General features: G+C 44.1%; 2 protein-coding genes across 3 annotated transcripts; one reads left to right on the top strand and one right to left on the bottom strand.

Moving 5' to 3' along the window:
- Positions 1-2,840: 2,840 nt before the first annotated feature.
- Positions 2,841-4,368, bottom strand: LOC125739878 (uncharacterized). The gene is made up of 3 exons (XM_049010409.1): positions 3,947-4,368; positions 3,103-3,637; positions 2,841-2,891 (listed from the first exon to the last, which is right to left on the bottom strand). The coding sequence occupies exons 1-3, from the start codon at positions 4,366-4,368 to the stop codon at positions 2,841-2,843; spliced, it is 1,008 nt and encodes a 335-aa protein (XP_048866366.1).
- A 5,677-nt stretch (positions 4,369-10,045) lies between these two features.
- tagln3b (transgelin 3b) lies at positions 10,046-19,624 on the top strand. Of its 2 annotated transcripts, none has more exons than XM_049011347.1 (5): positions 10,046-10,186; positions 11,075-11,259; positions 13,570-13,744; positions 17,761-17,863; positions 18,737-19,624. In XM_049011347.1, exons 2-5 carry the CDS (start codon positions 11,080-11,082, stop codon positions 18,876-18,878), a joined length of 600 nt encoding a protein of 199 aa, XP_048867304.1. In that variant the 5' UTR covers positions 10,046-10,186; positions 11,075-11,079; the 3' UTR covers positions 18,879-19,624. The 2 variants fall into 2 exon arrangements, with proteins under 2 accessions (XP_048867304.1, XP_048867305.1); XM_049011348.1 differs by having other exon boundaries at positions 10,070-10,186; positions 11,078-11,259.
- Positions 19,625-22,609: the final 2,985 nt, after the last annotated feature.

The following is a 22,609-nucleotide window of genomic DNA, read 5'->3' as shown; positions in this document are numbered from 1 at the left end:
CCTAGGCAGCTGTAGTGCCTCTGCTAGTTCCCTCATCTCGGCCTCATGCTTAATGGGCTTGTTTCCTGCCGTTAGGAATCCTGCTCTCACCCACTGACTCAATTCCACATGCACTGCCCCTACTGCATAGGCTGAATCCGAGTAAATGGTCACATCCTTGCCTTTCCCTAATTTTAGGGCTTCAATCACAGCTACCACCTCAGCCCGTTGGGCAGATTGTGGTCCTTCTAGTTGCTCAGCCTTCAGGGTCACAAAGTCATCACCCTGCCTTACTACTACCGCATATCCTGCCTGCAGACCCCTTGTCTCATGCCTGAAGCAGCATCCATCAGTGAACCAGTCCTCCGTTCCCTCTATTTTCTCTGCCTCCAGATCTGGTCTTACTTTCTCTTCTCTGAGTACTTTATATTCACATTCGTGAGGCTCCCCCATCCCCCATCGATCCTCCATGTTTATCCCCTCGTTTACAAATGTCAAATGAGGTGCCTCCAATATTTTGCTGAGTCTCTGTTGCCGGAGGGATGTCATGGTGAACAATGCCACCACATTATGTGACATCAGGATGTGGAGTGCATGTCCCATCACTATGTGTGCTGTCTTCTGAATGATTTTTGCCACCCTCGCTGTGTGCCGTGTGCAGGCTGGGTGACGTTTCTCTGTTGCGTCTAAGCCTACACTGACATACATCAGTACTTTCCTCTCTCCCCCTTTTTTCTGAAATATCACGCCGTTCGCCACATTCTCTGTTTCAGAAACATCAAGATAGAAGGGGAGGGAGTAGTCTGGCAGAGCAAGGTCAGTGGCCTGCGCCAGGCATTGCTTTAGAGAGATGAACTTCTCTTCTGCTACAGTGTCCCAATTAAGGGGGCAGTCAGTCGTCTCAGCCCATGTTCCTTCACTAGGGCCCGAAGTGGCTGTGTGAGACCTGTGTAATCGGGGATATATGTGCGGCTGTACCCTGTGAGCCCCAGGAACGACAACATGTCTTTGACGATCACTGGTTTGGGGTGATGCAGGATGGCAGATCGATGGGCAGCGGAAAGCCCTGTCCCTGTCCCAGAGAGAACCCTCCCAAGAAATAAAACAACTGTGCGGGCAACCTGTACTTTCTCCCTGCTGACCTTGAACCCCTTCTCTGCCAAACAGCACAATACTGCCCGCGTAGCCTCCAGAGCTGACTCAGGGGAGGGTGCGGCAATGAGGAGATCGTCTACGTATTGGACCAATGTGACCTCATAAGAACATAAGAACTATACAAACGAGAGGAGGCCATTCGGCCCATCAAGCTCGCTTGGGGAGAACTAAACTAATAGCTCAGAGTCGTTAAAATCTTATCTAGCTCTGATTTAAAGGAACCCAAGGATTCAGCTTGCACTACATTATCAGGAAGGCTATTCCATACTCTGACTACACGCTGTGTAAAGAAGTGCTTCCTTAAATCCAGCTTGAAATGTTCTCCCGCTAATTTCCACCTATGGCCACGAGTTCGTGTATTTAAACTAAGGCTGAAGTAACTATTTGGTTGAACAGCATCCAAACCTGTTAGAATCTTATATACCTGGATCATGTCCCCCCTCAGTCTCCTTTGCTTGAGACTGAACAGATTTAGCTCAAGTAACCGTTCCTCGTATGACATTCCTCTAAGACCAGGAATCATTTTTGTGGCCCTATGCTGCACCTTTTCTAAGGCCACAATGTCCTTTTTAAGATATGGTGACCAAACCTGCACACAATATTCTAGGTGAGGTCTCACTAAGGAATTGTATAATCTTAGCATTACCTCCCTGGACTTAAACTCCACACACCTGGAGATATACCCCAACATCCTATTGCTTTTTTATTGCTTCCCCACACTGGCTAGAATGGGACATGGAAGCATCAACATACACACCAAGGTCTTTCTCATGATCAGCTACCTTTATTTCAGTGACACCCATGAAATACCTGTACTTTATATTTCTGCTCCCTAGATGGAGTACCTTACATTTATCGACGTTAAATTTCATCTGCCAGGTATCGGCCCAGTCACTAATTAAATCAAGATCCCGCTGTAGCTGCTGAGCCGCTAATTCAGTATCTGCTATACCACCCACCTTGGTGTCATCTGCAAATTTCAGTTTACTGTATATAATCATCTGGTAAGGGGCACCCTTTCAGGGCCTGTTTGAGAACCTGGTTGAAAATCCCTGGAGACAGGGCAAAGCCCAGAGGGAGATGAGTGTACCTCCACTGGCACCCCCTGTAGGTGAATGAGAAGATGTCCCGGCAGTGATCAGCCAGAGGTAGGGAAAAGAAAGCATAGTCAATATAAGTACACCACTTTTGTTCTGGGGCCAGATTGGTGAGAGCCACATATGGGTTCGGGACTGGGACAGTGGGGGTCAGCAGGAGGTTGTTAATGGAGCGCAGATCATGGGCCATTTGATATTTACCTGTACCTGCCTTTTCTACTGGGAGAATGGGCGTATTCCAGGCAGAGCAGGAGGGTTCCAACACCCCGACCGAGATTAACCCTTCAATGGTCTCTGCTATTCCTTCCTCTGCGGCCGGTTTGTGGGGGTACTGTCCGATCCATAGGGTCCCTTCCCCAGGGCGGAGTTTGAAAGCAATGGGGGAGCAGTGAACGTGGCCTACATCTGTGGGGCTCTGGGACCACAGGTAATCTGGGAGGGAGGCCACCAGGACTTTAACGTCTGGGTGGTTCATTTTTTTCCCTTCCATTGTCCCGTGATATCTGGTCATGCTGAAGGGTGACGGCGTCCTGGGCCGACACTTTAACGCAGTATGTATTGCACGTGGGGGAGAAGGTGACAGCCGGGATCTGGGTCGCCACCCTGTCCTCATTTTCCCGTGCTCTTTTGACCATGGGGCCGAAATCTTTGGCTTGATTTCTGCGGTGCAGGGAGAATGAAATGTGAGGAACCGCCTCCTGACCCATCCTGTACCAAGGCTGCTGTTCGGGAGTGAGGATGGTAACTGAGGCCATCCCCTCATGGCCCACATAGATGTTTTGGGAAGCAAATTTCCATTTATGGCCTTCCAGCTGCTCCGAGAAAGCTCCTTGTACCACTCAGTGCTATCCCTATCATAGAACAGACTTACATGAAGTGGATCGGGCGGAGAGACGCAGGGCTCGAGGAGTGAGATCCAGGGCCTCCACATCGAGTAGGCCCCGAGGATGCCCCCATAGCCAGGCTCCAGCAGGCCCCAGTAGATGTCTGCAGCACGTGGTCGCACCGGCCGCATGAGCCACTGACCGCTGCCCTGGTATTGAGTCCCGCACTGTAGCCGGGTGCCTTCCGGCAGTGTCACCACCAGACCATCTGCGCTACACAGTATGAAGGCCCCCAGCTTCACTAGAACGTCTCTCCCCAACAGGTTGACTGGGACTGTGGGTGAGATCACAAACGGATGCAGGAAAGTCTGTTTTCCAATCGAAACCTTCACTGGTTTTCTCACTGGCAGATCCTCCCCGGAGAAGCCCACCACGGTCACTGTGGAGGTGGACACCTGATCGCCTTTCGGAACGATGTTCAGAGTGGAATATGTGGCTCCAGTGTCCACCAGAAATGGCAATTCTTTGTCCATGACCATGAGGGACAGCATAGAATCTGCCTCTCCTCTGTCCTGGGCCTCTCTTGGGGTTTGTCATTGGGGGAGGGAGAAATCTTCCCACTCCCCGCCATCCAGAGCCGGATATTGGCCTCCTGTCTGGGGTGTGGCTTGTGGGTTTGGGGCCACCATGTGTCCCCACGGGGGGCCCCCACAGCCTCTGCCCCTCATTGGGCCGGGGGCCGGGCAGTGTTTGGCCCAGTGCCCAAAGTTCCCATACCGGTAGCAGGCGCCTCCCCATGGCTGTCCTCTCTGCGGAGTGCCCCTTCTCCAACCTCGGCCCCTTGACCTCCGACCCGGACCACCTCGCCCTCTTCCTCAACTGGGTGCCCACCCGCTGTATTGGCAGGGCGGACCGAGATACGTTCCTCCCCACTGGCCTGGCATGGGTTGTGGGGGTGGGCCCCCTGTGGTCGCCTCTGCCACCATCTGCTTCCCAGCCCCCCTCTTTTTATTCTTGTTCGCCTTCTGCTTAGCCTCCCCCACTTGCAACTTCAGCAATTGGGTTTGTAGCTCTTTAATGTCACTCTCCTCCTTCCCTGCCTCGTCCTTGGCCTGCTGCAGGTGGTGTATCACATGCCTATCCCACACGTGGGAGTCCGCACCCAGTAAGTCTGGGTTGTTCAGGATCGCAGCCTGCACCCCTTCTGGAACCCCCTCCATTACAGCCCGCTGCACCCCCTCTTGTCGAGGGTGACACCTGGTTCGCCGCGTACAATCCTCCTTACACTTACCCAGGTATTCCCTGGGGTGCATGGTTTTATCCCATGCCAGCTTTGGGACACCTGCTCCAGCTGGAGGAGGAAACATTTCTCTCATGGCGTTCCCAATGTGTAGTGCTACGGGTGTCAAGCTAACGTCATCAGGATGCGCCAGTGTCCCTGCCCTCTCTTCTACCTCCAGCAATGAGTCAGACATCTGGCTGCCACTGCCCAGAAATCTCCCAGTGCCAACATGGTCCCCTGAGTAAGCTGGTCTAGCTTATCCATCCACTGTCCTCCTCCTTCTGCTGGGGGCGGCATTTTATCACGTCTGCACGTCTCCTATTGGGAAAGGTCTATATTTATCCTGTGTCTGGCCCGTCCCTCTTAGCAGAGGTAGTTGATGCTTTGGGGGCCTTGAGACCTTGTAATGACACGCCCCCTCGCTCTCTCCCTCTCCATCGAGGGCAAAGCCCTGAGTCCTCACCCTTTCCTCTAAGCGTGAGGTTTCCCGGTGTAGTGCCGCCTCTATTTCGGCCATCCGCTCCTCTATCTGGTCTGCGAGGGTCCTGTGCTGAGCCCTGTACTCTAGGTCATCCTTCCATATCCCCGAAACGTGACCCCACATTTCCACCTTTTTACCGTCCTCTAGTTTCCCTGTGTTGGTCCCTGCCCGCTGACCGGGGAATCTGCTCCCCCTTGTTTCTCTAACTGCTCTCTCCTTACTCGAGCTGCAAATGCCACCTGGTCCTGTCTGCCTTCCGCCCTCACCACATTTTGCTTTTTCCTTTTCTCCTCCCTGCTTGCCTGTCTCCCCTTGGGTTCCCTACACTCTGTATCTACGTTCGAGTCCGCCCCGATCTCCCACCTAATCCGGCGTCTGAGGGAGTCGAGGTCTCCCCCCCAGCCGGATGCCCCCCTTGTACATGTATCGCCCCAGATGTAACTGTGATCACAGGGCACATATGGGCAGGCGGGGCAGAAGGGGCGACCTTTTTACACGTATAGGCAGGGGGCCCATCTCCCTCTCTCGGTTCCCCTTCTCGGGTTCTGGCTGGCCCTTCCCTCTGCTCTGACCCTCACGATGTAAATGATCTGTTCCCTGTCTCTTCTCCTCCTCCTCCACTTCCTTTTCCCTATTATCCGGGCCTGACGCATCTGTTTAGCCGCCTCATCCCTGTGACTAGCGTGCTCCCTTTCTTTCCTCCACAGTAACTCGCCCAAGGACTGTCTATCTTCTGGCTGATACCCAGCGCCCCGAACCACAGTACACATCCTGTCTTTTGCTGTGGCTACCGCCCTATCTCTCTCCTTCTCCTTTGCTGCCTTCGACACCGCTACTCCTACGACTTGCATTTGCCTTGATAGGGGCTTCCATTCCCCATTTTTCGACTGCGGGTGTCCGGTCCCCGGCGTCCACTTCCCTATCGAATTCCCTGTCCATTCTGGCACATCCGTCTCTCTTTGCAAAACCATACACTAGGGTTAATAACACTATTACACTTTTTGGTGCTTTGAGACCCCTGGTCTCGGGACTCCAACCCGGTACTTTGAGGGCTCTATACCTCGGGACTCCAACCCGTTTTAGAGAGGCGGAACCTTACTCCTCTAGCCAAACTAGCATTCGGGGGTCCTGAATTCCCCGGGACTTTAACCCAGCTCACTGGGACCCTAATCCAGTGTTTTTATTCGCTCGTCAGTGAATAGTGGGGCTGCCACACCAAGGACACCACAGTGGGACTCTAACCCACCGTCCTGGGACTTCAACCCAGCCTTAATGTTCCTTTACCTCATCCGCCGCCTCAATTTACTGACGGCCCTGATGGACACTTCGGACTACTTTATTTAGTATAGCCAATGTGCAGATTTTGATAAAACAGGCTCGGCTTTTCATAGTGGCGCCTGCAGCCTTCCGTGCCCATTCAGGTCTCGTCTGGTATTTGCCGAATGCCAACCTCTATCTAATCCCGGACGAGCCCCCAAATTGTTGGAGTACGCCAACTCCACCGGGTCCGTAGACGAGAAGAGATCACCTGGAGGCGTGGATGAGTTGTCCAATAATGTCTTATTCCTTTTATTCCAACAGATCGATCTGGGAACTCAGCGACACACCGTATCCCAACAGAGTTCGACTTCCTTGTTGTTCATGTTTGTCTTATACCCCTTCTACAGCAGCCCCTGCCCCTGTCCGTACTTTTCCACTTTCTGGCAATTTCGCTTATCTAGTACACCATGTTGTTCTGTATGTTATCCTTTGCCTAGCAACTGTCACCACAGCCTGCGTCAATAAATTAACTTTGGTACGCACAGAGCTTCCCTACGTGTCCTTGTTCCCCTGCAGATATTGCTCTTCACAGGGGGCATTTTTATATTAATGTCTGTGAATTTAGAATGGGATATCATAGAAGTTCCAAATAGCATAGTTTCCACCCCCAGCTAGGATTTTAGTGTGTGGCGCAGAGTTAGTTGTTGTCAGTGTTGTCGTTATGGTTTCACATATCTCATGTGTTGTTGGAGTGCTGGTGCTCAGGGATTCCTCATGCTTGTGTTCCCTCCCATCTCTTCTACCTAGTTAAGCAGCCATAGTTAATTAGACCTGCCAGAGCCTCCTTATCTCTATAACACATGTTAATAATAACACAATTATTCATATAATTTCAACTATTTGTTACACAGTTCCCTGTCTGCGCACCCAGCCTGACTACGCATCTGCCATCCTTCCTTGCTGCTGGACCACACCACCCCTCCATCCTGCCAAAGGAAACAGCTTCCTCAGCTGCCTGGCCAGACATCAGCTTCCATAATTCCAATGAACCTTCTGCCTTTAGACCTGGACTATACAAAATCTTACTTTGTAAACTGGGACTGTATGGGAGCTTTGTACAGGGATAATTTAAAGTGCTTTGTGATAATGTAATGTTGTGAAAATGTACTATGCATAAATTAATTGAATTGAGTTTGTAAGCTGCGCTGTGGATTGTCCTTCTGTCATGCCATGCTGATGGCTCAGTGGGCTGTCCCTGTGATCAGAAGGTTGCCAGTTTGAACCCAGCTCCAGCATGTCTGCAGGTCCTTGAGCAAGACCATCATGGCCAGCTTATTCTTGCCTACAAAGAGCAAGTTGGGGGAGGTATAAAGAGAATTTCCCAATGGGGATCAATAAAGTATCTGTTATCATCTCATCCTGGTCATTACCTTTTCCATAACTTTCAAAGTGGAAAGTGTTTTCAAGTAATACAAACCGAAACCGCAAGACACAAAAACAGTGTTACAGCTCGCACAGGGAAGCAGACGAAGATAGCCGTGGATACGGACAAAAGGGTTTTATTCGCGGGGTAACACACTCCAACCACAACATGCAACGTTAATGACCGGACAAGGGAAACAAATTGAAACGCGGACTAAATACATTGAACTAATGACAACAACAGGAAACAGCTGGTGAACATGGGGAATCCACATGGGGTAGATGAGGGGGCGTGGCACACGGGAGGGTAGGACAAGCGGGGCATGACAAACAGCTTCTTCCCAAAAATTGTAGTAGCCATCAATCGGTTGTGATCTCAGCTTATCTCATAAATCCACTCTTTGCCCCTTTTGCAGATAATGTTTGTTCACTGGTACCTTGACTATTCTTAATCAATACTGTCTTAAAGTTTTTACTTTCTAGTACATATACTTATGTTTATTTAGATTCTGTTTTTCTCTATGTGCATCCATCCAATTTCCTATTCAGGGTTCTGGGGGTCTAGTGCATATGGGTACAAGGTAGAAAATAACCCAGGATGAGACATTTACTCACATCTACTGGCAGTTTGGTAACTCCAGTTCACCTTGGCATATTTCTGGATTGTCAGAGGAAACTCCATTGCAACATGGGGAGAACATGCAAACTTCACACATGGAGCCATAGCAGGGTCTCAAACCCTGTTCCATGAGGCAACAATGCTAGCCAGTGCACCTTCTGTATTTACTTTTAACACCCCTGTTTACCCGTATATTCATTATATTTAGTGTTTTTATGATGTTTGTCTGTATAGCTATGTCTCTCTGCTCGTACATCTGCACCTTTCACGCCAAATAAAATTCCTTGTACATTCCTTGTTCATTCCTTCACTGTTTCTGAGCTGTAAAGCTTCTTGGCACAGAGCTGCAAAGGGCTGCAGAGAAAGGTACAGACCATTCAGAGCATTATCAGCAACACCTTCCAGCAATCAAGCACATAGCACGCCAGACTGCATTTAAAAGTATACTGCATATTTCACCACCCTTAAGCATTCTGACTACCCAGGCCCTTTTTGCGTGTGTATCAGTTTTGTCTATGGATGTGGAACTTATTGTTGTTATCGATGGCCAGCGTATTTGACTCAGTGATCTGACAGAAGTACCACTGTAAAAATTATCATGTAAATTTACAGTAAAATACTGGCAGCAGGTTTGCCAGTAGTTTACTGTTAATGTTACATTTCATCTACTGTACTCTATTTTACAGTATGTTACTGTTATAATACCCCTCTGAAAAAAACAACCTCTAGGACTTAAGCCAACGTTTTTGCACTCAATTATTTTGGGTAAATTTATAATTTTTTTAGGAGTAACGTAAAGCCAAATTTAGCAACTAATTTGACCAATGCTAATTAGAAGGCCCTATTCAGCATCTGATCTAAAGTCACATCCAACAATACATTTTTAGTGTAGGTAGGCAGATGGATGGATAGAATCAATTAAGGATTTATTTACTACAAACATCAAAATGAATGTTACGCAAGACCTTGAGGGTAATTATCAAATTTCCTTAAATTTAACATGTGATTCTTAAGGCTTATAATTATGTGACTTTTACTCAGTAGTGCTGCAGTTAAACTTACTTAGGAAAAGTTTGTGCAAAAAATTACGGGGATTTTTTTAAAGTGCATTAAACTACGTTAAAGTACACATCATCTTTTTCAGTGAAATCACCATTAAAATAACAGTGAAATAATGTGCCATTGACTTTAGGGCAGGTTTGCATGTGGCATTATGTTGCTCACAAGACTGAAAGTATCTGGGCTGGTGACCAGCAGGTTGTGAGTTTGTGCCCAGCCTCAGCAGAATATCTACATGTCTATGGGCCCTTAAGCAAAACCCTTAACACCCAATGGGACAGGGAACTGCATCAAGCACATTCTGGTGAAGACACCTGCATCTTGCCTTGTACCACTTTGCATCAAATGCTAAATATGGCACATTAAATGAATTGACATATTTGCTATACATGAGTTTAATTAAAAAATGATTACCCCAAAAAAGTGAAGGCAAATTGTTACATCATTTTATTTGAGTAAATTCTGTAGGTTACTTTTTCAGTGCATATGCTGAATTACAGTACATTGCAAAATTTTATGGGAAACGGAAAAGTGCCCATACAGCAGAATGCATTTTTTCTACAGTATTGTACCGCTTTACATTAAGATTTTGTTACAGTAATACGTAAGAATGCCATTGTACTATATACAAATGACAGTAAACATTTGAACCTTGAAACAGATATTTCATCTTTAGAAAAATCCCATCTGTTATTAATATGACAATTCTTTTAAAACGCATTCTGTATGTCCTATATTTAGCTTTAACTACAATACAAGCGATAATTTGGATAAAGCGTATTAAGTTGCACTATAACGTGAGTTTGCTTTGGGGTTTTTCAGACTTTGAAGGTGCTGCTCGTGAGATCCTTCCGTTCTGTCCCGTATGCGAGCGGGGCGCTGTCCGCCTGGAATTATGAGATCATCGCCTCGCCCCACCCAGGACTCCCTGCTTTATATGTCGCCGTACAGCTTTTTCAGCAATTGCCAGCATAATCGACGAACGGGTACAGAGAGATCGAATTTAATGTAAGTACGATTGCCGGTTATACATTTGAGTAAATAGAGAACAAGTGAAATTGAACAAATCATTAATGCTATAATTTCAAGAGCCTGTAGCTAGCACAACCGTATCTAATTAGTATTCGAATATTCTTTATTATTGTTTTAGTTACAACAGTATTTAGACGAAATACTGTTGTTCCATGGCGGGAGGAACTCTTTAAGACATAGCATGCGTTGTCGTTTTAATTATAGGAATGTCACTTCGATATAAATGTTGTATTTAAAATAAACACGACAATGTATATTTTCAACAATAATAACAATACACACAATCCACCTGCTGCTTTTCAGAACAACTTTTCCTGGCATATACGAGGAAATATGAATTTAAATGATATAAAGTCATTTTGCATGTTGCTTTGTCAGCCATATTTTGTCCCTTATTCTGGATATAAATTATTTGATCTGTAATTCTGCATGAAGATGATTATTAATAGAGGTTATGGTAAGTCAATATTCTATACTTTGTGTCCGAGTACAGCTATTGATATGTTGTGCTTAGGTGTAAACCTAATGAGTATAACAGAAATAACAATGACTTTAAAAGAATCGTATCATAAAAAGGTGGACAATTTTCATCCTAAATTTTCTGACTCCAAGAATGAATTTAGTATGAAGATAGTAGATTTTTTTAAATACATTCATATATTTCATACGCCATTATTGTTGTTACTATTTACATTTCCCCGATCAGTACAGTAGAAACCCATAATTCCATAAGTCATTTAAGACATACGCAACTATATATGAGCGACCGTTATTTTAGAGTGAATGAAACGTGCAGTTTAACATGCCGTGTGTATGTTTCCCTGAGTTTTTCGTTTAGTAGCCAGACTCATTTCCATTAATTAGCAGCGATGGCTAATCGAGGTCCAAGCTACGGCCTGAGCCGTGAGGTGCAGGAAAAGATCGAACAGAAGTACGACCCTGATCTGGAGGCGCGTTTGGTGGACTGGATCGTCGCGCAGTGTGGTGGTAATGTGGAACGGCCACTGCCTGGAAAGAACAACTTCCAAACCTGGCTAATGGACGGGACTGTAAGTGTTTTTAACTAATCAGTCTTACTTTGGCCCAGTTTTGTTTGCAGGTTTCCATTCAAGAGATTTTATGAGCAGAACACTTTAACGCTAAAATGGGGGTGATGGAAACATTGTTTCATGCTAAAATGTTCCAAATATCGACGCAAACCTTAGTTTAGTGGATACAGTCATTGTCGACACTTTTATGTAGTGAAAAACTACGGTGGTGACATTTTTTAAGAGAAAGAACGGATTTACGCCAAAGTTCTGACAGGTGACAGGACTTTTATAAAGTGCGTGGTTCGCTACTACATCCTCCTAAAATGGTTCTTTGTTTGTTTTCTTTGTACCATAAATACGTACCGTTTCAACTAAGTGAGCTAATAAAATATTTTAAAATGCCCGATGCACATTAATTCCCTGTACAGACAGTCTCCAGGGCCCAGTTGTTCAAAAGTAATCCAGTGGGATTTCGGAACGGATTGGATTGAATCTTGAAAATAGGTTGTTCAAAGGGAGAAGAGGGATTCTGAAATCAGATAAGATCACATAATTTAATCTCGGTTTTAATCTGGATCAAACCTTCACTTTGTGTTGTTTGTGTTTGAATTGGGATACATTTGATCCAAATAATCAGGATAATCCTGATCCCAACACAATGGTGGATTCAGTGTGGGTTTCTGGCACAAAATTAAATAAAACTTGAAAAATTTATCACAAAAGCAATGTTTGCTGATGATATGTACATTTTTTATATATTTTGTACAATTGTTGAACTAGAAAAATGGCAGTGAAAATAAAGTAGGAAATAAAACATGAAGCTTTTCGGTATAGTCAAGGGGAAAAAATCCATGTGAGAGATCTGTACTCAAACAAAGCCTCAAAGCTCAAAACAAAAAGCTCTACTGTCCATTGTATTTTAATGAAAATGACAATAATTCATCAGTCAAAAGTAATGTCTTACAATTGTGACCCTGACCACATGTCCAGTCTGTCCTTCGTTTGGAGAGAACATTGGAGGTTGATCTGTTTTATTGTGGTGTTTCCTGCTTGTTCAAATTAATACACATAATGGCTGTTTGTGGCCACCAGTATTTTAGGTTTGTCTGATGTTTTTTATGTAGCAAGTAGGCTTCACTGTGGGTTCCAAAGCACTAGTAAAACATATTTCGTAATCCTGAAAATTTTGTATTTGGATAACAGTGAACCAGTCCAGTGTTGCTTTGAAAAACTGGCATAAAAGTAAAATGGTCCTGGATAGCAAGACAAGGGATTTCAAAATTCAGATTACTTTGATCTAAATTAAATTGTTTGAAAAACTGGGCCCAGATGACGATGGAGATAGGTTCCCTAAGTCTGCCTTTAAGTGGATTTTGTAAGTACATCAAAAAAATAATACAGTGCATAATAATATGAATTATACAGTAATAATAATAGTACCTACATATGGTACTGTACTGTACCTCGAGCTGATGAACTGCTGAAGTTGCACTACGTTTTCACGAGCGTCACAAAGCATTGCATCATTATTATGAACAATTGTGATTGAAATATTTAATATTATACTATTTATGGCAGGGGCAGCATGGTGGTGCAGTGGTTAACACTGCTGCCTCACACCTCTGGGACCCGGGTTCCGGTCTCCGCCTGGGTCACATGTGTGTGGAGTTTGCATGTTCTCCCCATGTCGTCGTGGGGTTTCCTACGGGTACTCTGGTTTCCCCCCATAGTCCAAAGACATGCTGAGACTAATTGAACTTGCTAAACTACCCATAGGAGTGCATGTGTGAGGGTGCTCTACGATGGGCTGCCCCCCATCCTGGGTTGTTCCCTGCCTCGTGCCCGTAGCTTCCAGGATAGGCTCCGGACCCCCCACAACCCAGTAGGATAAGCGGTTTGGAAAATGGAGGGATGGATGGATTTATGGCAGTCTGCTTGTGTGCAGGGACATTGGAACCATTGTTTGTTCCTGCCCAATAAATAGACCTTTGCAGTTAAATTATGGACTTGTGCCCACCCCCAATATCAAACTCCCTCCTGTGTACTTCCACCTATTATTTTATTTATTTATATATATTTAATTTGGATTCATTAATCCTCCACCGTGCATAAACCTTTGTATTTAGATAATGAAGTTGTGTCATCCCAATATCAAACTCTCACATACTGCTGCTTATGTCACTTATGTTTGTAACACTGTTGTCTGTGTACGGGGATTTCTGTTCTGTCTGCATCCCAGTTCTCTTTGTTTATCTTACCCTTCAGTGATGTCAGCAATACCACACTCTTTACTGTGTGCTTTGCTAATTTCCTGTGTGTCACTTCCAGCTGCTATGCCGGCTTATTAACAGCCTCTACCCTAGAGGTAAGGAGCCCATTAAGAAAATCCCTGAGACTCAGATGGCTTTTAGACAAATGGAGAAAATCTCCCAGTTCCTGAAGGCAGCTGAGGCCTACGGCGTCATCACCACAGATATATTTCAGACGGTGGACTTATGGGAAGGTATGCTGATTTTTGCACCATCTTCTGAAATGCTTTATTTATATGCTATTTTCAAAAATCACTACAGGATAAGCTTATGGCATTTGGCCAATTCAGATGATGAACGGGGCCAGCTCTACACTGGGGCAAGAGGGGGCAACGCCCCCTTAAACAAATGTGCTGCCCCATTAAATCAAAGTTGAGGAAGAAAATAGTAGATTACCCACAAACTGATTATGGATGAGATTTACTACAGTAGCTGAAAAATCCACTGGAAAAGGCACAAACGAGATGATAAGTTTCACTTCTTGTTCGCTCTTTCCCACCGCTCATACAGCTCATACAGCAGTCGGCAGAGATCCCCCCCACTCACCCTCCCCCCATCTAAACATCCAATCACTGTTAGTATGCAAATGAGCCGGTTTCTCAGTAGGCAGGGCAGAGCGAAATGAGCTGTGTGATTGCGGGAGGTTTAGAGGAAGCAGCAATCTCTCTCATCAAAATCATAGCGACTCGTGAGATAATTAACAATTAAAAAAATACATGTATATTTGTACATTCAATGGGGGACTGGTCCATTGTTCTTCTCACAGTTTCAATCTGGTAGAGAAGTGTTTCTTTCTCGATCCCACAAGCACCACTGTGAGCCAGACTGCTGCACAGATCCGACTGGAGGACCTGTGTCTGTCGGACCTTGACACAAAGCCCCGCCCCAGCTTTCAACTCACTCAACAGTTTTCTTGTTTCATATACAGATGTAATCACAGCGATTTTGGTAAAGTTTATTCACTTTCCACCCCAGCATCCAGCAGCTCACAAAGGGAAAGTTAATGTTGTAAGATGCATCCTTTTTTCCAAGCTTTTAAAAAGTGTGGTGCTGCTCTTGCCTGTACCAATAGCAGGAGTAATGATTCTGCTGCTGGTCCATCAGAGACAGCAGCCAGCATGTCTCCTCCAGTGGCACCAACAAGCACTGCTTCTCCTGTACCTCTGCCAACAACTGCTGCCCCAAAGCAACCCGCCCAGCTACCCAGTGACTTAAATGGCAATACACCATCCCAGCCAATACTGGGTAGTTACCCCAAATGTGTATTTGGTGGTACATCATTAAGATCATTCAATCCTGCCTGGTACCGCACACGACCATGGCTGGAGTACTCTGTTGTGCGGGACGCATGCTTCTGTTTCCCCTGTCGGAAATATGGCAGCACTGTTAATGAGAGGGATGTAGTTTTTACCTTAACTGGTTTTAACAACTGGAAAGCAGCACTTGATCGAGACAAGGGGCTACAGAGGCATGTGTGCAGCCACAACCATGTGCAGGCTTCAACCTTCTGGACTGAGCATAAAAGCAGGGAGGCCACAGGGGGGACAGTGCATTCAATGTTGGTTGGTAAAGCACAACTTGAAAAAAAACATTACTATGTGAAGAGTATTGGTAGTGCTATAAGGTTTCTCTGTGTAAATGAGTTAGGGCTCTGTGGGACTGCAGAAACTTTGAGACATGATGCAGCGGGTAATGATGATGGCATTGCTTCAGGTATTTTTCTAAAACTGATGGAATATACCTTAGAGAAGGATGAGAAGCTAGCAAGCATTACTAAGGGTATCCCAAAAAAATGCAAAATACACATCTAAGGATATCCAAAATGAAATTATCCAAACACTGGCTGACATGGTGCTTGGAGAGGTCAGGAAAAAATACGAAAGTGCTGATTCTGCAGAGTTTTGCCTCAAAAGTGATGGGACCAGGGATAGGTGCAATGTGGAAAATTTGTCTGTGATAATATGGTTTGTCAGAAATTCCATGCCAGAGGAGCATCTTATTGGGTTACTTGACTTGCAACAACTTGATGCAGAGTACATCACCTCTGAGATACTGTTACACCTTTCTGATGCTGGTTACAGTGCTGACAGTAAACTTAGCCATGGTTATGATGGAGCTTCTGTGATGAGTGGGGTTAGAGGTGGTGTACAAGCTCTGCTCCAAAAGAGGCTTGACAGATATGTCCCATACATCCAACTGCTACAAGCACCAACTGCACTTAGTGGTTGTGCATGCCATGCAGAGTGAGCCGTGTGCAAAAAGATGTTTTAGCCTATCTAGTTCACTCTACAACTTTTTTCACCACCACTATGTGCTCAATAAACATGATGCACCTTGTCTAAAAAGGCTGCTTGAGATCAGATGGACAAGCCACTATGAGATGACAAGGTGCATTATGGACAATCAAGAACAAATCCTTAGTATCCTATCTGAGATGACAGAGGATGATGATGCTGCAGTTGAATTGTGCACCGAGACATCAGGCCTGCTATGCCAAATTAAGAGGCATCACTTCTTCGAGACTGGAAAGTTCCTAGTGCAGGTGCTTGGTGTCTTGAAACCAGCAAATGCTATTCTACAGTCTCAGTCAGTTGATCTGTGCAGTGCTGCTGAGGTTGTTAGTGCAGCACTGGACTCCGTGAGGATGACTGTTGGGGAGTGTCATCTCCTGCTGAGGATGAGTCACATCCAACAAAGAGAAGGAGAACAATGAGCAAACACCTTGGTCAAAGTGTTGTGCTTTCAACTTTGGGCCATACAGACCCTGGTGACCCTACCATTTTCCCCCATCAGTCTCTGAAAAGATCCCTGCTCAACATCCTTGACAGGGCCATTTCAGAAATGGAAACTAGATTTTCACACAAGAATATTGACCTGATGAGAGCCATATCTAGTCTTGCACCCAAATCTACCACATTTCTAGATCCCACCCTGTTGCACCCTCTGGCTGTGATGGCTGGCACTGTAGCAGATGTAAGTCTGAGAAATGAAATTCTTGTGGCAAAACAGATGCTGCTCAAAAAATGTTCAAAGGAAACAGACCTGTCCACTGTTTGTCAATTCCTGCAGGAGTACAAGGAAGCCTTTCCTGAGTTGCATAAATTGTATATAACAGCCCTGGTAATTGGTGTGTCTTTGACAGCCACTTTGTCAAGGGTCCTAACTCCCTATTGTCGCACCATATTACATAAAAGAAAGAGGAATTTGGTGATTTTGGTCCATGAGAAGTCCATAAGAAATAACTTGGATATGGATGAATTTGTAAGAGTTTTTGCAAAGGGAAACAGGAGACTGTTGTTGTAGAGTGGATTGAGGAGAAAGGAGAGTGGAGCTGTTCAGTTGGAAACAGGGAGTTCAGTTTCTTGCAAAACAAACAAGCTTAGAACAAGACAAAATGACAAAAAAGAAGAAAAAGGTTAAAATGTTCTGTTCTAAATCAGTTGTGTTCTGCAAATTAGTTTGAGAAATGTATGAAAAGACATGGTGAATTATTTTTTTTTAAAATTACTATGCTGACCATTTTTAGTTTTGTAAATATTGGCTATATAGAGAGGTCTTATTTTATTCTTTATTTTGCAAATTTATTTGAGAATTAGGTCATCCAATTAAGATACATTTTTATGTTGTTGGTTGTAAAGATCTGGATGGATATTTAATTTTATTCTTTATTTAATTTTTTTTAATTCTATTTTTCAGTTATATTTTTCCAGACTTGAATTTATTTTTTCTTTTTCTTTTTATAACTTTGACTACCCTTTTTAGTTTTGTTAATATTGGCAATAGTGAAAAGTGTTTTGTTGGGTTCAAATATGTTTGATATAGGCCATCCAATTAAGGTAAATGTCATGTTTTTAGTTGTTTTAATCTGATGAGGAATATTTTATTTTATTTTTTGTTGTTTTATTTTTCAGTTTCCCCCTGAGGGATTGCCACCTTACCGTGGTCAGGGGGTTTGCGTGCCTCAGTGACCCTAAGAGCTATACCAGCAGAAGCTTAGCCTTTAGGGGGGACACCCAAGTTGGACAGGTCTTAGGGTAGAGGCCTGACAAAGTGCAATCTAATTACATAACAAAAACAGTTATCCAGAGCACCCCCACCCCTTACCCGCCTCCATCACCACCATGTGCCCCCTTCACATTTCTGTCTACCCCCTTATATATGCCTGTCTAGAACCGGCCCCGATGATGAATCTGAATCGCTGTGGTTACAGGGAAGGACATGGCTGCTGTGCAAAGGACACTGATGGCTCTCGGAAGTGTAGCTGTCACCAAGGATGATGGGCATTACCGTGGTGATCGTGAATGGTTTCACAAGTAAGTGGAGTGGTGTGGTTACCTGGTTTCCAAGTGATCTCAGCTGTCCTCACTGTCTGACCACATGCCTTCGGTGTGTCCTCAGTGTTTGACCACATGCCTTCAGTGTGTCCTCACTGTCTGACCACATGCCTTCGGTGTGTCCTCACTGTCTGACCACATGCCTTCGGTGTGTCCTCACTGTCTGACCACATGCCTTCGGTGTGTCCTCACTGTCTGACCACATGCCTTCGGTGTGTCCTCAGTGTTTGATCACATGCCTTCGGTGTGTCCTCACTGTCTGACCACATGTCTTCGGTGTGTCCTCAGTGTTTGATCACATGCCTTCGGTGTGTCCTCACTGTCTGACCACATGCCTTCAGTGTGTCCTCAGTGTTTGATCACATGCCTTCGGTGTGTCCTCACTGTTTGACCACATGCCTTCAGCGTGTCCTCACTGTCTGACCACATGCCTTCGGTGTGTCCTCAGTGTTTGATCACATGCCTTCAGTGTGTCCTCAGTGTTTGACCACATGCCTTCGGTGTGTCCTCACTGTTTGACCACATGCCTTCGGTGTGTCCTCACTGTTTGACCACATGCCTTCGGTGTGTCCTCAGTGTTTGACCACATGCCTTCGGTGTGTCCTCACTGTCTGACCACATGCCTTCGGTGTGTCCTCAGTGTTTGATCACATGCCTTCGGTGTGTCCTCACTGTCTGACCACATGCCTTCAGTGTGTCCTCACTGTCTGACCACATGCCTTCGGTGTGTCCTCACTGTCTGACCACATGTCTTCAGCGTGTCCTTGCTGTCTGACCACCTGTGTTTTGTGGGTGCTCATTTGTCCAGTCCGACCTGTGTGGTCATCAGATCTGTCTCAAATGTGCTTACAGGAAAGCTCAGGGACACAGACGAGAGTTTTCATTGGAACAGCTCCGTCGGGGCCAGAGTCTCATTGGGCTTCAGATGGGCAGCAACCAGGGAGCATCTCAGTCGGGCATGACAGGGTATGGCATGCCCCGCCAGATCATGTGATGTTAGTGGGTCCTTCTTAGCACTGGTGCCCTTGCACACAAGATGTGCTTCTTAAGTTGCAGGCCATTTATACCCTCTTTCCCCAGCCTTGCATGCCCATCCCACTGCAACCACCCCGTTTTGCTCTTTTCAGCTCTGTACTTTCCTGGCCCACCCCATCTTGTCAAACCACAGTATCTCTTCTTGAGAATTCTGAACACACATTGGTAATATTCACATTCATTCCTGTGCCCTTTGAAATCTCTACATTGGACTTATTACGTGTGCTTTCTTTTTGTAGTGTCACTTATCCCGTATGATACCGAGAGCCTTCATCCATACATCTGGCTCATTTGACAATTTTGTAGTGTTTGTTACAGGTTTAAATTTATCAGAGTAAATGTATAATATACCACAAATAAAACAATGTGTTTTGTTTTATTTAAAGTAGTGCATTGTATGTAGTTACTTTAGTATTATTATAAATAAGAGCAGTATTTCCTACTCTAATCATGAAATGAGTTTTCCTATTTATTTGCTTTATGATTTATATGATGAAATTTTACTTCTGGGTTTCCTTTTGGAGGCTGAGTAGCACTTATAAGGTTCTTTCGTCCATTCAAAATTAATATTTGAATATGTGAAAAATCGGTGTTCTCAATGTCTGTTGTGCATGTTTAAAGAACTATTAAAACACTACAGTAAATATATATGCACATACTGTATGACTTATATGAAAAAAACTACCAATAAACTATGAAATTCCATTTGTTGTCTGGCCATTAACAAATGACATGTCGAGTGGCAAAAGTGGGTCACATTAACAGAGTGTGATTCACTCCATTCTGTGTGAAAACCATTCAGAGAAACAGAACTAGGTTAGTTAAAATGTATGACAGAAATCTTATGTCATATTATATGTTATATACGCTACCAGTCAAATGTTTTTGCACACACTGAGATTTTTTACAATTGCATGTTAGTCACTTAACATTTACTAAAAATACATTCAATATTCTTTGCTAATACATAAATTTACATTATGTTCACAATTTGAGTACCTTTATTAGCAAGAAAATGTCATATCTTTCATTCATCAAAGTAACCTCCTCTAGCAGCAGAGAAAATTAAAGGCATTTTTTCTTCAATGGACATTAAATACTGCTCTGCTTCATAGGATGAAATGATTAACTACTGTATTTAAAGTTAAAGGACAGCCTAGAATATGACACTGCCATCACCACTTAACTAGTTAATAGGATGTCAGACATGCACTGTTACATACTTTTTCTATGTTATAAAGGAAACTTGTTTTAACATATATTTTCATTGTAGATTTCCCCTCAACTTTCCAACACTTATCAACAATAAAAAACCAGCAGTTTATGAAATGAATGGAAATGTGGTAAAAACCTGTGTTGTGCAAAAACATTTGACTGGTAGTGTATGAATAAAGCAATTGATTTTGAAATGGATAACTGCATCCTCTGTCACACTGTGCATTTCATTTTCTGTATAATTCATTTGCAACTTATAAGAATAAATCCCACTAATTTCTAGTTTTATTGCTGATAATTTTATTGAAGCACTGAAACATCTGCATGATGGCATAAATGAAGGAAATCTTTCTGGGACATGAATATACTTGAATATACACATACTGTCCACCATATGAGTGCCAGCTTTATCCTTGCTGATATTTATATTTAAATCGAACACATAAATCTGGTTTAATTCCCCTTTGGCCATAAGATCTTAGGAGCTCGGCCCCACAAATAATGTCACAGTCTCTAAAGGTCAATACTGCTATCCAGTTACGCTCAATTAGAGAAATTTATGGGGTCAAAATGAAAAACATGCCTCCCAATGAGGAACGCGACACATGGATTAGCATTGGTTACTCTGGCTGTCCTTCCTTTGTCCTCTACTTCACTGCCAATTGATTTTTGTTATTGCTTCTCACACTTGGGGCAAAGGGATAATTTATTACATAGCTATGTAACGGCAGTGAAGAAAAGAGAAGCAGCACCACCTTCATCTTTTTTGATCACAGGCATAACCTTTTAACTGCTCTATTAAGTTGGCAGAAATGCCACTGATGCCTTGGTCCTGCAGTGACAGCAATGAACCAGTGGAATGAAGGGTTTCCTAGCTGATCATGATCTCAAGGTAAAAAGGAGGCTGAAATGGAGATGCATAACTGCGTAGAACATACACTTTATCATGTAGTGTAGGCTGTACTTTTTTCTAACTGGGCAGCTACCAGGCTGCGATGCCCCTTGGATTCTTGGTTCAATCATTTGGTTGTTATATGGCCAGTATGACATTAGAACGAGTTTGAGGGGGGTAGCTTGGACACACCAAGACATTATGGTGTACCATGTCGCTATGGCAGCAATGGGGACAAGATGGAGCTGAATCAAACTAAAAATGTCATTCATTTAGTTTGTGGTCAAATCCTGGTATGGTTGCTTGGAATTATAGTTTTATTTAAAGTTCATTAGACTGATGTGGTTGAAAACAATGCGTAATATAATAGATGGAATATTTTACGTTCATTCTGTGTATATTGTGCTGTGTATACATGAGAATATACAGACGTGGACAAAATTGTTGGTACTTTTCGTTCAATGAAAGAAAAACTCACAATGGTCACAGAAATTACTTTAATCTGACAAAAGTAATAATAAATAAAAATTCTATGAAATTTGACCAATGAAAGTCAGACATTGCTTTTCAACCATGCTTCAACATAATTATTTTAAAAAATAAACTCATGGAACAAACCATGTAATCAACTGAGTATGTATTTGCACCTTTTGTTAGTCTGAGATTCTGTTAGCTACTTTATGTTAGTCCTGAATCTATGAATATTCACTTTTATTAACGTATATTTTATCACTATGTTATAGGAGAAATATATTATCAACCTTTTAGTTAGACAATGTGTAACAGGCTGAAACTGCCAAGGTTTACTAATGAAGGAAGGGATTCGCCTGAGTTCACCAGAAGTTCACGGCTGAGCATTTTTAAAAAACCAAGTGAAGCTGCTCGCGCCACTATTATGTTCAGCCGAGAGGCCAAACGGTAAAAGAAATGATGGACAAACTTATCACCTAGGGGTGTGGATTAAGGGAAAAAACAATGATTGTGAATGGATGAAGGAATGATGATGCTTAAGTGACGAGATTGTTAAATGATAAGAACATATAAAAATTGGTGTAAAACAGTACTGGACACACTTTTACGTGTCCAGCCTTGGTTGTAACTTCTTTGTTGCAATAAAGACTGAATTCTGGATACTGCACAAGCGGACCTCTGACTTCTGATTTGGCGGGGAAGGAGAAAAAACCACGACACCCCTCTCCGTGATATGCATGCAGGACAGTGCCCCTTCCCATGATATGCATTCAGGACAGGGCCCCTTCCCATGATATGCATGCAGGACAGTGCCCCTTCCCATGATATGCATTCAGGACAGGGCCCCTTCCCATGATATGCATGCAGGACAGTGCCCCTCTCTGTGATATGCATGCAGGACAGTGCCCCTTTCCATGATATGCATTCAGACAATACCCCTTCCCATGATATGCATGCAGGACAGTGCCCCTTCCCATGCATCAAAGTATTCTTTAGATTGGCTAAGAAAGGTGATTGAATTATGACCAGGCCCCCATCATCGCCTGACTTAACATCCACTGAGAGCTACAGGGCCTGACTAAAGTATGAGATTCACCAAGATGGCAAGCAGC

The sequence above is a fragment of the Brienomyrus brachyistius genome, chromosome 4 (assembly GCF_023856365.1).
Source record: "Brienomyrus brachyistius isolate T26 chromosome 4, BBRACH_0.4, whole genome shotgun sequence".
NCBI lineage: Eukaryota > Metazoa > Chordata > Actinopteri > Osteoglossiformes > Mormyridae > Brienomyrus > Brienomyrus brachyistius.
The sequence above is the reverse complement of the archived record's forward strand: the minus strand, read 5'-3'. Positions and strand labels throughout refer to the sequence as shown.

Coding starts and splice junctions, on each gene's coding strand:
- LOC125739878 (XM_049010409.1), bottom strand. CDS start 4,368: ATGCACCCCAGGGAATACCTGGGTAAGTGTAAGGAGGATTGTACGCGG. Junction 3,638..3,946: donor CCGCCCTGCCAATACAGCGG/GTGGGCACCCAG, acceptor ACAAACCCCAAG/AGAGGCCCAGGACAGAGGAG. Junction 2,892..3,102: donor CTCCGCCCGATCCACTTCAT/GTAAGTCTGTTC, acceptor CCTGCACCGCAG/AAATCAAGCCAAAGATTTCG.
- tagln3b (XM_049011347.1), top strand. CDS start 11,080: ATGGCTAATCGAGGTCCAAGCTACGGCCTGAGCCGTGAGGTGCAGGAA. Junction 13,745..17,760: donor GACGGTGGACTTATGGGAAG/GTATGCTGATTT, acceptor CTGTGGTTACAG/GGAAGGACATGGCTGCTGTG. Junction 17,864..18,736: donor GATCGTGAATGGTTTCACAA/GTAAGTGGAGTG, acceptor ATGTGCTTACAG/GAAAGCTCAGGGACACAGAC.